Source organism: Belonocnema kinseyi, chromosome 7 (assembly GCF_010883055.1).
Source record: "Belonocnema kinseyi isolate 2016_QV_RU_SX_M_011 chromosome 7, B_treatae_v1, whole genome shotgun sequence".
In the NCBI taxonomy this organism is placed as follows: domain Eukaryota; kingdom Metazoa; phylum Arthropoda; class Insecta; order Hymenoptera; family Cynipidae; genus Belonocnema; species Belonocnema kinseyi.
The window spans coordinates 113,162,012-113,177,795 of record NC_046663.1 but is presented as its reverse complement, the minus strand read 5'-3'; the positions used below and the strand labels follow the sequence as shown (position 1 = coordinate 113,177,795).

The following is a 15,784-nucleotide window of genomic DNA, read 5'->3' as shown; positions in this document are numbered from 1 at the left end:
ACAAAAGTTCGGGTCGTCAAGCTCTTCAGACGTTAAAAAAATTTAATTAAAAAAATTAAAAACGGGCAAAAATTAAAGGCTCTGGACATTTTTGCACGAAAAAGTGCGGCCGTGCGCCGTTATATTTGACGAGCTATAACTATCGTACTAGAGAGAATTCTGCCACACCCTTTTAGAGGCTCATTTCAAAGACCCTTTAACTTAGAAAAATGCAACAACAAAAATACCATTTTTTTAAGCCGACAAGGTGTAAGTCCCCCTTAACTATAGTTCAGCCATAATAGTTGAGCAATTGTTAGTACTTCTTTTTGAACTTGTCCAATTTTAATTGTTCTGGATATCGAATTGTACAATTTTTAATGCTTTTTTTTATTTAGAGATGTTATAAGTTTTTAAAGCTTTGAATTCGTATATTATTTAGTATTTGACTTTGAAATTCTTGGATTTTTAATGGTCACTTTTAAACACTTCACATTAAAAATAATTTTGTGTTATATTCTTTAATTTAAAGATTATTTTTTAAATACTTCAAACTATAAATCGTTTATTTTTCAAGGATTCAATATGAAAATTTAAATAACTTAGGAAATTGTTTTAAAACCGGGATATGACCAGGAATTGTGTTTTGAATCTTGAGTTGGCAGTTTATTACACACTATCTTTTTTTGATTTATAATTCTTCCATCTTTAATATATCTCAATATACAATTTTTTTATATTTAAATTGAGAAATGGAAAATTTCCGGAAACATTTCTTTTTCAGACTTGAATGGGTTTTCTGAAGCAAGATAAAAAAATCGGTTAATAAATAAAGCTATGGAGTCAATTGATCAAAATTTCTACTTTTCCCCACTTTGCAGCAGTATCCCATTACCATTATCTTTACCATCACCACTTCGTTATTTAAACAGCCCCACCTTTTGCTTTCAGGTGCTGTCTCAGTCTAAATCATCTTCCTCGTCAGTAAAAGTACTGATCCTCCTTGGAGAGAGCACAGACAGCATCATGCACTTGGTGAGTGAGGAAACCACGTTTACTTGATTGCTTCACACTTTCTCTCTTTCTTCTTTCCTTCTTCATCCTACTCTAGCTTATCTTCCGCATTTTTTTATCCAAAGTTTTCCTGAAAACACACATTTACTCATTTCTCACCTTCTGCAATTTCTAATAATCTGTATCCAAAATCAATCGAATCCTCAATAAAGATAAACATTCTTGCCTCATTTCATTCCCGAGTCTAGAAAAAATCCAATCGTATAAAAATTTGCGAAAAATTTATAGCTATAGTTTTAAACTCTTTTCAATCGTTGTTAAGTACAAAAAATTGATATTTTTGGGTTTACTCTGATAACAAGAAATAAATTGCTACATTTTGTAGGGATTTGATATAATTTCAAATGAATCTCAAAGAATGTTAATTTCTACATTAACATATTTTCACTACAAGACATTTCTTAAGAATCCACCTGAAAATCTCTGGCCTATCCTGTTCACTGACTTCTATTTTTTGCTTTATTATAGAACTGTGTAATTTCTTATTTCTGTGGGTGGTGGTATATTATAAATTGTGTACAGTGACAGTGCGTGTTTTTCGGAGTTGGAAATCGAAGATAAAATTCTTTTGTCATTATAATAAATATTAAGTGACCAAGGAATAGGAATTGATTCGTTCGATTGCTACAAAAAGTTCGACGTGCTGAAAGTGGGCTGCCAAAAATCGTGCCTTTGAATCTCCGAGAATGTGTGCGATTTCTGCGAAAGGCTTGCAGATGTTCTACAAAAAAATATCCCTGTATCCCTGAATAACATCGTGGGTTATGTTAAACGAGTGGGCAATTATCGTAACGATTCGTAAAAGCGGAGAGGGTCGTCACGTCGAGAGAATTAAAGCAAGCGCCCATTTGAATATCTTGGATTAAACGCGGTCAAGTGCAATGTGAAAATCGCGATCGATGAATCTTTCAGTTTTCATATTTAATATTAATGTTTTACCTGAAATGATCTTAAAGCTTATTTTTATTTTACAGTCTTTGTGGTATTTTAAGATTTTAAAGTCCCATACAAAACAATCAGCTAGGTCAGGTTTTTCTTACGGAATGTCTGAGCACATCAGAAATATTTGATCTACTTCTATCGAATTTCGATGAACTTAGTCGTGGTCTTTTTTTATATTTATTGTATTGTCAATAAAAAGTGTCTAAATAGAGCCATTTCAAATATATGTGTACTTTTGCACACTATAAATTTTGAAATTTTCTGAATTTAAAAAAGTAGACAATTCAATTGTACTATGTTTAATTTTTGTGATAATGTTACTCGAGAGTTTTTGCCATCTAAAATTTAAATTCAAATTGTTTTTGCTCCCCTTCTGTTCGCATTTATTTATAGGTCATTGCCAAAAAGTAGACCATTTTAAGTCCCAGTCATTTTTCACATTTCCTTTAAATAATAAATTCGTTATAAAATTCTCTCAGAAAATTAATTGTACGAAAGCACAATTTATTAAAGTCTCACAGTTTCAGACGATATTGTTTTGAAATTATAAGTAAAAAAGTACTCTAAACATCTTGTCGCGCACCTGTCTCAACCTACAAATTAAAAATTGCTAAATTATATTAACATCATTTCTTTCATGTTTGAGATTCACACATATCAATTACATTGAATTGAAACAGACAAAAATTTGAATTCCAGTTGAATATTTATAGTTAAGGATTTTAAAAATTAGTCTAAAGTCTGTACTCCACGTTCTCCCTCTGGTCACGCTGCATTGCTATTTTAGGATAAAACTCGAAAATAACTGTTCAAACTATTTTTAGTGTCGGCTGAAATTTTTTTTTGTACTCACAAAGATTTTAATATGGTCCAAAATCAATTTATCAACGTTCGTTCTAAATAATAGGTAATAATGACTACTATTTTTGCGTAATATTTTTTAATATTTTGATCTGTTCTGCATATATTTTTAACCCTTCAACCGCCAGGCCTTAATTCCATTGAAAAAAAATTCTGAGCAAAATTGAGGAATGATGTATGGTCATTTTCTGATCGATTTTTTGCATAAAAAATGTTTTTTTCCATTTTTTTAATTTTCGCGGTTCCTATTGAGTAAACGATAACTCATAAACACCTTTCGAGATGCAGAATAGTTTACTTTGATCTGATGCATGTATTTATGATGTATAATTATAGACTTGTTACCTAAAAATTAGAAAAATCTGATTTTTTGATGAACGGCTGTTGACGGTCTTAAGTGATTAAGGATTGAAAGATTTTTGAAACTTTTTTTTTATCACAGCCTGTCACGTGACCTTTTCGTAACATGTGAAGAATATATCCATCACAAATACATTCAATGATCTGTCAGTATTATATATCTATACTCTCCTAGGTGATCCTTAATTTAAAAACATATTTTAGGCGGTTTGAAAATTTGCATTATATAAAATGGCCAATTTTTTGACAATAAACCTTGTATTGAAATTAAATGTCGATTGAATATTTAGTTCTCCGAACTATAAACCATATAAAATGGGTTCAAATTTTTCATATTTCTGAATGTATGTCAAATTTCATCATCCTAGTGAAATAGACAGAATGAAAATAAAATATTAGCTTTGGCTTGTCATTTAAGTAAACACAAGGAAATATAATTGGTTTTATGCTAATTATTTGACTATTTTAAATGTAAATGCTAAGCTTTGATGTGTTAGCGAAATTTTATTAAAATTCCAATTGGGAAAGGAAGAGAAGGCACCTTAGTAGAACCCCCTTGGGCGTTTAAGTGAGGACAACTTTCTTCTTTTACATATACAAGCTTCTCGTCAATCTGACAGAAGGTGAACGAAAAAAATCGATATTAATTAACGATTTTATTTTCCAAAATAATAACAGTATATTAAAAGAATTATTTAAGTAATTATACCAAGATTAGATGATTTCTAAGATTAATTTTATAAGTTATTCAGAGATTTTTAATTTGTAATTTATTATCAGAAAGTCCCTAAGCCTTTTGTCCTAGCTCTAGCTATTTAAGGTACAGAAGAATAGAATTATTTTACAAATGTGCAGATTACATAATTTTATATTTGGTTTTGATTTATGTGATGCTTTAAATGTGTAAGATTTTATGTTAAATGATAAACAAATACTTAATCTTCTAAATTAAAAATTTTAATAATCCAAATCCTTAAATTTGGAAGATATCCAAAATATGAAGATGAAAAGGTTTATATTGAAACGTATTTATTATTTTAACAATTTAGAATTCATCAAACAAAAATAATTGCATTTTAAAATCGTTCCAACTTAAAATTTAAGTCAAAATGCGTTCAAGGACCATCCCTAGCCATACATTGCTCTGAAACCTTCAAAAAGAACTGAATTTGAAAATATTCTTGTTAAAATCTTTCAAAATTCTACGAAGAATAAATTTAGATAATTCTTAGCTTAAATAGTTAAACTTAGATACCTTAAAAGACTAATCTAAATGTTAAATCATTACAAATTCAAATGTGTTGAGAATTTGAAGCACTTATTATTTGACACCACTAAAAAATGTAAAGCATTTGAATTTAAAAATACTCCAAAACAAATCATCAGTAAAAGAACTAGAGGCGCACACACCATATAAGTAGTGGTCGTTACCCAATTGAAATCCAAGAGCTTAAACGGGCAAGGGTGGTTGGGGTCGATAGTATCATAAACTGCATACTTTATTAATCATAAAACTTTAAACAATATAATATCACGAGTAAAAGTAAGTGAAATCTGTTTTTATAAGCAATAATACGAGGAATACCTATTTTGCTACCCCTGTGGCAGAGCAAGTGCATAACCGTTCTAAATAAACTATTTAAAGTTCAAATACCATTAATATTTTATTATTATGCAGTTCTATGGTTGATTATAAAGTCCTTTGTTCGGTTTTTGAATTTGAACATTTATGAAATTTAAATTATTCGCTAAAGAATTCTGGCAAATTATTTTGTACGTATAACGTTTTTAGTAATGAAGAACAAGAAAAAATTAGGAACCATAATTATTAAGTCACAAATTTCTCAAATGTTCGTATGACGTTTATTACAAGGTTCAAAACACTTTTTGAAATAATGAAAATAGTCCGATAATTATCTCGAGGATTATCTTCAACCACCTAATAAAATTTAGACGGAATTTCTAGAAATTTGTGGCCTATCCCAAAGTCTTATTAGAGAGTTAAATAAAGTTTCAATCACTTTTTGTCCCCCTGCATGATTTCAATGGAAGATTAGGCGGGGCATTTGATTAAATCTGGGACGATTATTTATAAAAATTACTTCCGTGTATATTATTTCTTAAAAGAATAATTCTGTGATTGTGAATCTTGAACCTAAGAATACTTTCTATCATATTATAATACAATACTTTTTTTGTTATCAATCCATATCCAATTTACGTTCTTTGTTCGTATGAACATCTGAGTAAAGGTGGACCAAAATCTGAAAATTTTTCTACGTTTTTCGTGATTCCTAGACATACACGCAAATTATCTCACGCATCGACCATAAACGTAAAAGTATAGACACAACTAGGCAAAATCTCATCGTTTTATACTTTTGAAGAAGTAAAGGTGTCTCTTGTATTTACGATTACCGCTCAGTGGTGGTATTTTTCATAAACGTCCGCGTGATTTTGCTTACCGAGGACAGAAAAGTTGGGACCTCTAAAAAGAATAAAAAATATAATGATGGCCTCCTGTATAAGAACCGTTTTCACTCTTGCTATTTAAACAAATCTTCGTTTTTATCGCATCAGACGCATCTTGTCTGTTTGATACTTATATCGCATCGGTTAATGGAGCCTTTACTGGTAACAAGTTAAAGTAAATTCTGACATTTAATTTTATGGTCAACGTATGACAGCTTAGCATCCAGGAGAAAACACGTATTTATTATTAGCGTTTTAGTCGGGAAATGTTTAAGTTGACAAGGTTTTTGTGTCTAAATTCAAATCAGCGAAAGTGTCGTAAAGATCTTCAGAGTGAGTAGTTAATGAATAAGTTAAAGCTTTTGATTTCAGAATAGAAAATATAGTCAGGATTTAAATTCGTATTTAGCACGTATGATAATCATATCTTATTTGTAGAGAATCAATTACATGATACTTGAAAAGTCATAATACAGAATTTTATTTTTGCCGTGTTTAAAAAATTATTTTTTAAACAAAAACATATCTAAATGCTATTCAGTCCATTCACCTTGAAAAAAATAGATGTCGGATTTAAATTAAAACCTAAAAACTGACTTAAAGAAAAATCTATTTTAATCTGTTCTCCACATCAACTCGTGATCTGTTCTTCAATTTTTTGATGGAATTTTAAGGGAATATTTTTAGTATGTCTTTCAATGAATAGAATATTGAGAATTCAAAAATGCATTTTTGAATAATTGTTATTAATTTTTTTCTGATGTTCGGCCTAAAATCGGTTCTTTCTATGTGCCAGCGATTCATTTAATGGGGGAATTTTGATATCATATTATATGAAATTTGATGAATTTCGTTGGAAAGTTTCAAATGATCTTTCCATTGTATCATGATGAGAATTCCGCAACTTATTTTTTCAAACTTAATCTAAAATCTTACCAATGGGAAGCGCCATATTAATAATATATTACATCACAAGTAGAGTTAGACCCTGGGATGTCAATGTTGGCTGGAAGCGTAGTAAAACCATGGCAAAATATTATGGTTTTACTATGCGTCCCTGCGAAAATTGAAGTCTATGTGAAGACGTGTGTAACCCTGCGAGTGATGTAAGATTTTTTATTCGAAAACACCATGATGATATGAGACTGTAGAGCCCCCAGAAAAGTGAGCGTTAGGTAGCTCTATACCGAAATGGTGCGAGAACGCCCTATGAAGTGAATGTTTTTCGATAATGATGAATATATCTGACCGAAACTTCTGCTGTTTTTTTCTCTTCATCTGCAAAGTTTCTCCAAGGGCAGCTGAAATTTATCACTAGATTTTTTGGGTACTAAATCTTCCTTTTCTTTTTTCACTTTGCATTTATATTCGGAGGTGATATTTTGGTTGTTTTTTCCTATGACTTTAAGTGTATGAAGATTTTAGATATGTGTGTGTGTGTGATTGTGTGTGCAGTAAATTAATGAAATACACTGCTCGTTATTCAGTAGCCATTTGAGGAACTAATTAACTGCCGCTACCTGGTCGGTATGGCAAAGGTCTATAGAACGCTCACTTTTCAGGGGGCGTATTAGGCTCATAACATGGGCTTTTCGAATAAATATAATTTTAAAACTGAAAATTTCGTGAACTAGATTAGCACCGATTGTCAAGTTTGAATTTTTTCAAGTCTAAAATTAATACAAACGAAGCACCTAAGCCAGGTTTTGTCGACATTTTCATCATACCTATCATTGATTGAAGTCCACAGTGGTAATTAGATATAGGATTATAGCTTATTGAAAGGTATATGTATACAGGATATACAGGACGGGGGAAAATATAATTGCATTAGTGAAACGAATTATTACAATATTAGCACAAACAGATTATAAAACTGGGAAGTGCTATGTTCATTATCAACTGCATAAGCAATTATTAGAATAAATTGTAGATCCAATAGCACATTAGAATTTCTCACGTTTCTATTGACTATTAGTAGGTGTGCCGAGCTACAAGCGTCAGTCAAAGATGCATGGTGGTTAGAGACCGATGCGATGCTCGCTCATCTGTAAAGTAGATATCTGAACATAATTTTTGTGATTTCTCACTAATTACATCAAATCCTAGGGTGGAAAATCAATAAGTGGTAGCCATGACTTTTAGTTAAATTAAATGATTTCAAAGCAAATAGTTTTTGTAAATATTTTTATTTTAAAGATTAAAATATATAAAGTAATAGAAGACGAGAGAATACAAATTAGGGGTCATTCACAAAATACGTGATACGTTTAGTGGGGGGGGGGGGTCTGCTGAAGTATCTTTCTCCATTTTCAGACTAATGGAAAAGGTATCACGAGGGGGCGGGGGGGTTGAAGTTCCTGAAAAAGATGTCACGTATTTTGTGAATGGCCCCTTACAGGGATTTTTAAGTCGCCTAGTTTTTATTTTATTTTTTTATTTGAAGACTTGTTTTGTGTAAATTAAGAGAAAAGTGCAATGAATTAAAAATAAGGGGTTAGACATTTTTTTACTTCAGTTATTCAAACACAGTGATACAAGAATCTGAATTTCAGTAGAGAAAGGCGGTTGATTTTCAGATGTAACCAAAAGGATCATTCGCCAGTTGAAAGTCAACTGATCATTGTAACATGATATTAAGTAACGCGCTTAGTTGAAAGTCAACTGCTTTATGCACGTAAAATGTACTTTATAGGTTAATTTAAGACAGAAAGATTGTTGACTTCCCGTCAACGCGTGCGTGCGTAATGATACATATAGGTTAATTTAAGTCAGCTGATTGTTGAAATACCAGGTACAGAACGTAAATCTTCAATTCTTTTTTATATCTTCTTTTATCACATATGAACGATTACTCTGTTCATAATGAAAATCCGTTATAGATCTAAGTACATATATCAAAATAGGAAACATTGACCAAACGACTATACCATGAGCTCTGTTGATCGATACTATCCAGCTATTGCTATCGACATCATATGAGGCGATCGCTCGAAGAACGACCTAAAGCGACTTAGGTCGTTTTCGGGAGAACATGTTCATAGAAAGACAACGTCCCAAAATATCTATATACTAAATCTCTTGACATTTAATCAATTTTTGAGCAAACTGTGGGTGTTCGAAACCACGCGCCTACCATATTAGCGCCCGCGTAGTCTCTTGCTCGCCCGAATAAAAATGCTTCGACTTGGTTATGTCTTGAGTTCGTCTCCAAGACATCGATGTCTGGCTGCGTCTCAAAACTGAGTTGAGACATAGGCATTCGTCTTACTTTTATGGCTACGACAGGTAAAACGGCGTTCACTTGTCTTAAGTTGGCCTTGTCTTGGCTAAGACGACGTTTACTTGACTTAAGACGAGCATTGTCTTGGCTGAGATTATCGAACCTTTCTTGGCTCATAAATAAGATATAAATTGATAAATGAAAAATTTGTAGTTATTAAATTAGTTATTTTTAATTTAAAAATTCCGAATCGGTAGGTCTGAACGAGTATAACCCTTAAAAACTTTCTTCAAACAAATAAAAATTGTAACTTGCTAGAAGAGTCTCCTAAGCCGTTAGAAATAGGTAAAAACGAACAACATTTTCGGTATCATCGTCAAACATGTATAATACAAATAAGAATAAGTAAATAAGTTGATTTAATATATATATATAATTAAAAATTTGTCATAAGGACAACCGCAGGATTTCGCCGGGAGCGGGTGCTAATCTGGAAAATTGTACCCGCTCCCAGCGAAATCGCGGTAAAATTTCAGCTACAACCACGTCTCACGACCGTCAGACGTATATATATATATATATATATATTCTACCAGCGTGACCTATCGATGGCTATCGAATAGACTTATCATCTGTCTTTTGGACATTTTAAAGGTTCATCCGCAAATTGTTAGGTGCATAGAGAGATTAATGCCGCTTTGGAAAACCAGATTTACTATCTTATCTGGGAAAAATTGTGTGACAACTAACAAGGTCACCTTTCAGAGAGGTGTTTTTCAGGGCGACACTTAATGGCATCCCTGAAGATCCTGAGCTCGTTGATAGAAGCGCTATACGATACCTTTGCGCTGGAGAGACTTATACATACCTGGGCGTGCCACAGAGCCGCATTCAAGATGTGGTATCTATAAAGGATACTCTTCGAAGCAGATACAAACGTCTTATCCGGCAGATTTGGTCTTCCGAACTGTCGGCGAGGAACAAAGTATCTGCAACGAACATGCTTGCCGTCCCGGTAGTACTCTATTCATTTGGCTGACAAAAACATCATAGCCAAGGGGAATGAAAAGAAAGAGAGGTATCGAGACCTTATAAGGGAGTTGCAACGATTGTACCCGGAATATTCTGTTAAATTAATCGTCCTTATCATCGGCGTTTTTGGAGGTGACAAGCTTTCACTTGCTAATGGCCTAAAAAGCATCCCTGCGTGTCAACAATATGCTCAAACACTTGCGGGAAAAATGCATAAGGCGGTAGTCCTTGGATCGCTCCGTGTTCTTAGAGTGCACGTGGCTTTTGCTGGATCGTCGTATTGATTCAGTTACAGACTGTAATCACCTATCTCACGGTCGTGAGACGTGGTTGTGGTTGAAATTTTACCGCGATTTCGCTTATTTCGTTATAAACCGCACGTGATGGAGTAATAAAAATACGACTCAAAAGATAAATTTATGTCTTCAAGACATAAAAACTTGTCTCAAAGGCATAGATTAAAGTCTGGCTCCGTCTCAAAACTGAGAGATGGTCAGGTCGAACTTTTCGACTTCAGCATGTCTTGATTGGGGGAAATTCAAGTCGAACTCAAGTCGAAGAATTTTTATTCGGGTGACTCAGCGGACTCGGCTCCTGTACTTGAGTCGTGAGAGTCAAGCAGTGTAGCCGTGTTGTTTACATTTTTAAAGCGATATACCTCTTAAATATAATATAATGGATTCATGTATGACTTTTAATTCTACAAAAACTTCAACATGCACCAGCACCGATGGTTTAAAAAGAAAATCGCGACGAGATAGGTGGGAAGAGAATAAAAGGAAAAGTGAGCGTGCTCAAAATCAAAAGATTCTGCTTTTTAAATTCAAAAGTACGTTAAGTAATTCTTCAAGCCTACTAAAGTCTTCTTTACGTATAAGAAATACAGTGGTAGTGGTGGATGTTTCACCTATATTAAAATTAATGCGGATGTTCGCAACAAAGACAACTTAACTATTAAAAAAAGGCCTCAAGTTGGTATCAAGGAAGCTAAACAGAAAGATCTTTTATTTTTCTTACATTTTCTTAAACCAAGTAATAAGACAATTTTACTACGACACATGTGCAGCTTGTGACAATTCAGTGTGCAGTGAGTTAGGTTTAGAAATAAGTGAATAATAAAAAATAACGTTTATTAGTTTTTATATCATTAAATAAAATTATATAAATAAATATCTCCTACTATTATTTTTTTTCTTGTTTTTATAGCTATAAAACATATTTTTAGTAGTTCGCCCGAAAAATGACCTAAGTGCTTCTGCATAAATTATCACTAAAAATATTGTTAAAAAATGTATATTGAAGAATTTAAGCTCTAAATCCATTATACGAAACTACATGCGTACAATCAATAAAAAAATTTGATTATTTATATTTACCGATATTGAATTTGAATGTTGAATTTTCAAATCGCTTTTTCTCGAAGCGACTAAATTGCACTTACTATCGGCGAGAAAACTATAGGCATCTGCCTTTGAAGCTTAACAACTCAGTAAAAAAAGTGCTATTGCAACAAAAAAACAGTCATTTGAAAGCTGAAAGTGTTCTACGTTAATGAGCTTGATGACGTTTATGTAAAAAAATGTTTGTGCTTAGCAGACTGAAAAATGTAAAAAAAAGTAAGAATTTTTGGGTACATTTAAGAACAGTCAAGCTTAGAGCATTATTTCTTATACAAGGGGCGATGGAAAAAATTTGAAAAAATTCATGAGTATGAGGAAAACTGTTGTGAACCAGTTGCAGTAAAGCAATTTAAAAAATAATAAAAATTGTTGCTTATAAGTACCAAAATGTGCAACTATATTATCTTCAGTTCTAATACAGATATTAAAGCGATTCAAACTGCAAACTGTAATGGATAGGCTCTGTATTTATTTTCAATCACCCAGGAGGATGTGTTAGTCTTCTTTTTTGTGAAAATCGCGATATTTTAAAAAAAATTTTTATGGAAAGAAGTGCCAGAAAGCAGGGGGGGGGGCTTTTTTGTTTTACTGCCGACCGCTGGTGCTATTCTTCGACCCCTGGTTCTGAATGCTTGGATGGCATCTGGCCACGGGTCGAAGAAAGGGACCAGCGTTCGGCAGTAAAAAAACGGGCCCGCCCTGCTTTCTGTCACTTATTTTCCAAAAAAATGTCTAGAAATATCGTGATTTTTACAAGAAATAAGACTAACACTTCCTTAGGGGTGATTGAAAATAAATACAGAGCCTATCCATTACAGTTTTCAGTTTAAATCGCTTTAATATCTGTATTAGAATTGAAGATAATATAGTTGCACATTTTTGTACTTTTAAGCAACAATTTGTATTATTTTTTAAATTTGTCAACTGCAACTGGTTCACAACCGTTCCTTGTGTAGGAAATAATGCTCTAAACTTGACTGTTCTTAAATGTACCAGAAAATCCTTACTTATTGTTACATTTTTCAGTCTGTCAAACACAAAATTTTTTTTACATAAACGTCTTCTAGCTCATTTACGTAGAAGACTTTCAGCTTTTATATGACTGTTTTTTTGTTGCGCTAGCATTTTTTGTGACTGAGTTGTTAAGCCTCAAAGGCAGATGCCTATAGTTTTCTCGCCGACAGTAGGTCCTTCTTCGAGAGAACGCCTCATATTCGTTACTCTCAGCTGCTCTCTTGGCACCTCGTCTAAAATCGCCGAAATCCGTCTAAGTGTTTGCGCATCGCCGCATCCATTTCGCGCATGCCTTTCTGCTAGCACAAATTGAATTTCAGAGCGCGTGAATGAAAATCATCCTAAACTCAACATACCTGTCGGTTAATCGTCATATTACTCGTATATCAGATAGGAGACACTGCACTCAAGTTCCATTTCTGGTTGAAATGAAGTGACTTACTTAATTTAATGCAAAAATGAAATTCATCTACATTTAAAATTCATTATCTTGCATTACTGTGAAGCTTTTTTACTCGTTTATTATACTTTATTATTATTTATTAATAAGAATATTTTACAGCAAATTAATTGAAGAGATAAATAATTCTTATTAAATATTAAATATCTGAAATTTATGAAAAATATTAAAATTCAATGCAATAAATCGGACGTCTTGATAAAATGGAAGCAGAAGTTAAAATGAAATTTATGATATGGATATTAGAGATTTGTATTCAATATTCATGTATTAAATCAATAAGACATAGATTCACCTAAAATATTACCATGTGAATTTTTCCTGTAACTATTATTTCTTCATAGGCATTAATTTTATGTAAATACATATAGTTAAACTGGGCCTTACATGAAAAGTAATGAGTGTAACAGGCGATAAGCATCGTGTGTCGGCGGTACTGTATGCCGATTGACGTCGAAAGAGATTTCTATAGTCAAGTTAACATATCTCTAATAGATCTAATTGTATAGTATGTCAATTGACGAACACTCTCACCAATAGAGACTAACTTATGTCAACTGTTTGTTGATAGCAATTAACAATAGCGTAGGAGAATCATTTTTATTTTAATTGGACAAGAAAGGCGCGGTACGACGTAAGGACATTCCTACTAAAACGCAACTCATGTGATTGTCTTCTACCCACGAAGGAACATCTCGCTTTTCCATTACTAAACACTTTTTAACGCCACAAAACGAATCCGACACTTAATCAAACGACTATCTTATCACTTACATTCATCAAATTGTAAATTTGAATTGATTTGAATTCATTATTCAATTATTGATGATACCCTGAGAAAGTCTCATTCATAAAGCAAATTTAGCTTATATACCTGCTCTTGACATACATTCTTTTTTTTAAATCAATATTTTCAAAGTAAAAGTAAATTAATAAAGTAACACAGAAGAAATTAGTTTTTGATTTGGTTTCAGCTTATTTTTTTACAAACTTATTTTGAAGTTCAGCTATGCTGGCTCTCATGAACAATATGAAATTGAAAAACAACTGAATTACTTTCAATGTTGATACTGTTAAACATGAACCAATTATGGCTCAATTTTGTTACAGTAAGTTGTGACGTCGTTTTTTTGTTGGAAAGTAAATTTTATTTTTTGCTTTGAATATTGTATTTCCAATAAAAAATTAAGGATGTCATGTCAGAACTTCCTAAACGCAAAATTTAAGAAAATAATTTGTTTGGCTTATGTTTATGGTGTGATCTTAACACATTCCTCTTTAAAACTACGATTTGGTCAAATGGAGTAGAATATTCAGAATATTTAAGTTTTGAAAAGGGCCATGTACAGTTTTGAATATCTAATAAAATTGTTGGTTTTTAGAGAATTTGAAATTAAAATTGTTATTATTTGTGAAGTTTCCATTTTGAAACATGGAATCATCCATTGTTTTATTCTTGCCCGTCAGTTGACAATAGTAAATTATTTTATTGCCTGAAATGAAAGTTGTCTGATTGTATGCAGATTTTCCTTCTTTATCTACAACAGTTTTGTTCGAAAGCATTCTTTTATAGAATAATTGCATGACAATTTTTCAAAATAATTTGCCAATTAATTAGCGGGTGGATGAATGTAATTTTGATGTGTGAGGTATGCATTGGAAGTTGCCGAAGAAATTCTCACCGGGGCTACTTGACCCCGAGATAACGACGCCTAAGAGAAAGTAATTACAACGTTTTTTAGAAGATGCCACACGTTAGGACATAAATCCCAGTCTTTCATTCTTTAAGTCTTTGACCATAAACCGAGCGTATAACACATATTGATGAAGAAAAATCAAATACAATAAATCATCGTCCTACCTCTGCAGTGCACTTGTTTTTCGAAAAAAATCAACTGTGGTGTCACTGGCTTTTATTTATAATATTTTTATTGTTCTTTTTTCTTTTATATGTTCATGAAATAAGAAAGCTGTAAACATTCGCCTTTCTGAAACCTCAATTTCCATTGTTTTGTTTTTCTGGAAGAATTTATGAAAGAATAAATTACCACTGTGGCTGTTGAAATAAACAGTGAATTCATGTTCCATTTTTTACAGTATATTAATAAGTTTTGTAAATGATGATCGATGCGTGCGTCTTTGACAATTTGCTTTTTTAAATTGTAGTAAAAACGTTTACCAGTTGACCTTATTCTCAAGATTCGAGAAACCAATTCAAATAATAATTTTTCTGTGACAGATATCGTGACACGCTTTTAACTGCTTCTAAGCTCAAGTTACTCTTATTTCGCGTTCGTCTTTTTTCTTTTCGCGAACCTGAGTTTGCGAAGGTAAACACATAATTCTTGATTCATCCAGTGACAAATAAAAAATCTATCAATAAATTAGGAATGTAATTATTCAAGTTAACTTGGCTTTCTAGTTCAGAACTATTTTAATAATTTTGAGTTTATTATAAAACTTGTGCTTTATAAGAACATAAAAAAGATATTATCAGCTGAAAATTATTTGAAGAGAGCCGATACAAAGTTAAAATAGGACTACTTAATTTGTAGGCTGTTGATCGCTTTTCTAAGCAGAGAAAGAATTTACTTTGTTCACATACTAAAGAGCAGATTCTCAAACATAATTTTGTCATCTAACAATACGATCTCGAAGATACAGATCAGTGAGGCATCCCTGGTATCGATATTGGTATCCAGGTGACATTTTTACGGATCTCGCGTGATATTTTGCAGCAATATTGTGGGACCAAGAAGAGAAAGTTGTAAACTGCGCAAGCTGACTCGCGTTATTGCTATTTTCGTGTGTGTATATGACGAGTATGAACATTATTTTAAGCAAGTCATTAAATGTCTAATCAATTGAACCCGGCCAAGGTGCGTGAAAAAAAATTGCCCACACCTCAATGCACTTTGACAGACGCTTTATGCGCACATGAATGCAACACAGTAGGGGGGGGGGGGG

The 15,784-nt window shown here is 32.4% G+C and overlaps 1 protein-coding gene across 1 annotated transcript in view; it reads left to right on the top strand.

Moving 5' to 3' along the window:
- Positions 1-963: 963 nt before the first annotated feature.
- The window catches only part of LOC117177032 (PAX-interacting protein 1-like), an 83,972-nt gene continuing 69,151 nt past the window's right edge, over positions 964-15,784 (top strand). The window contains exon 1 of the mRNA XM_033367492.1: positions 964-1,014. Coding sequence (XP_033223383.1) covers positions 1,006-1,014 — 9 coding nt within the window. The 5' untranslated portion in view covers positions 964-1,005. The remainder of the gene's footprint in view (positions 1,015-15,784) is intronic.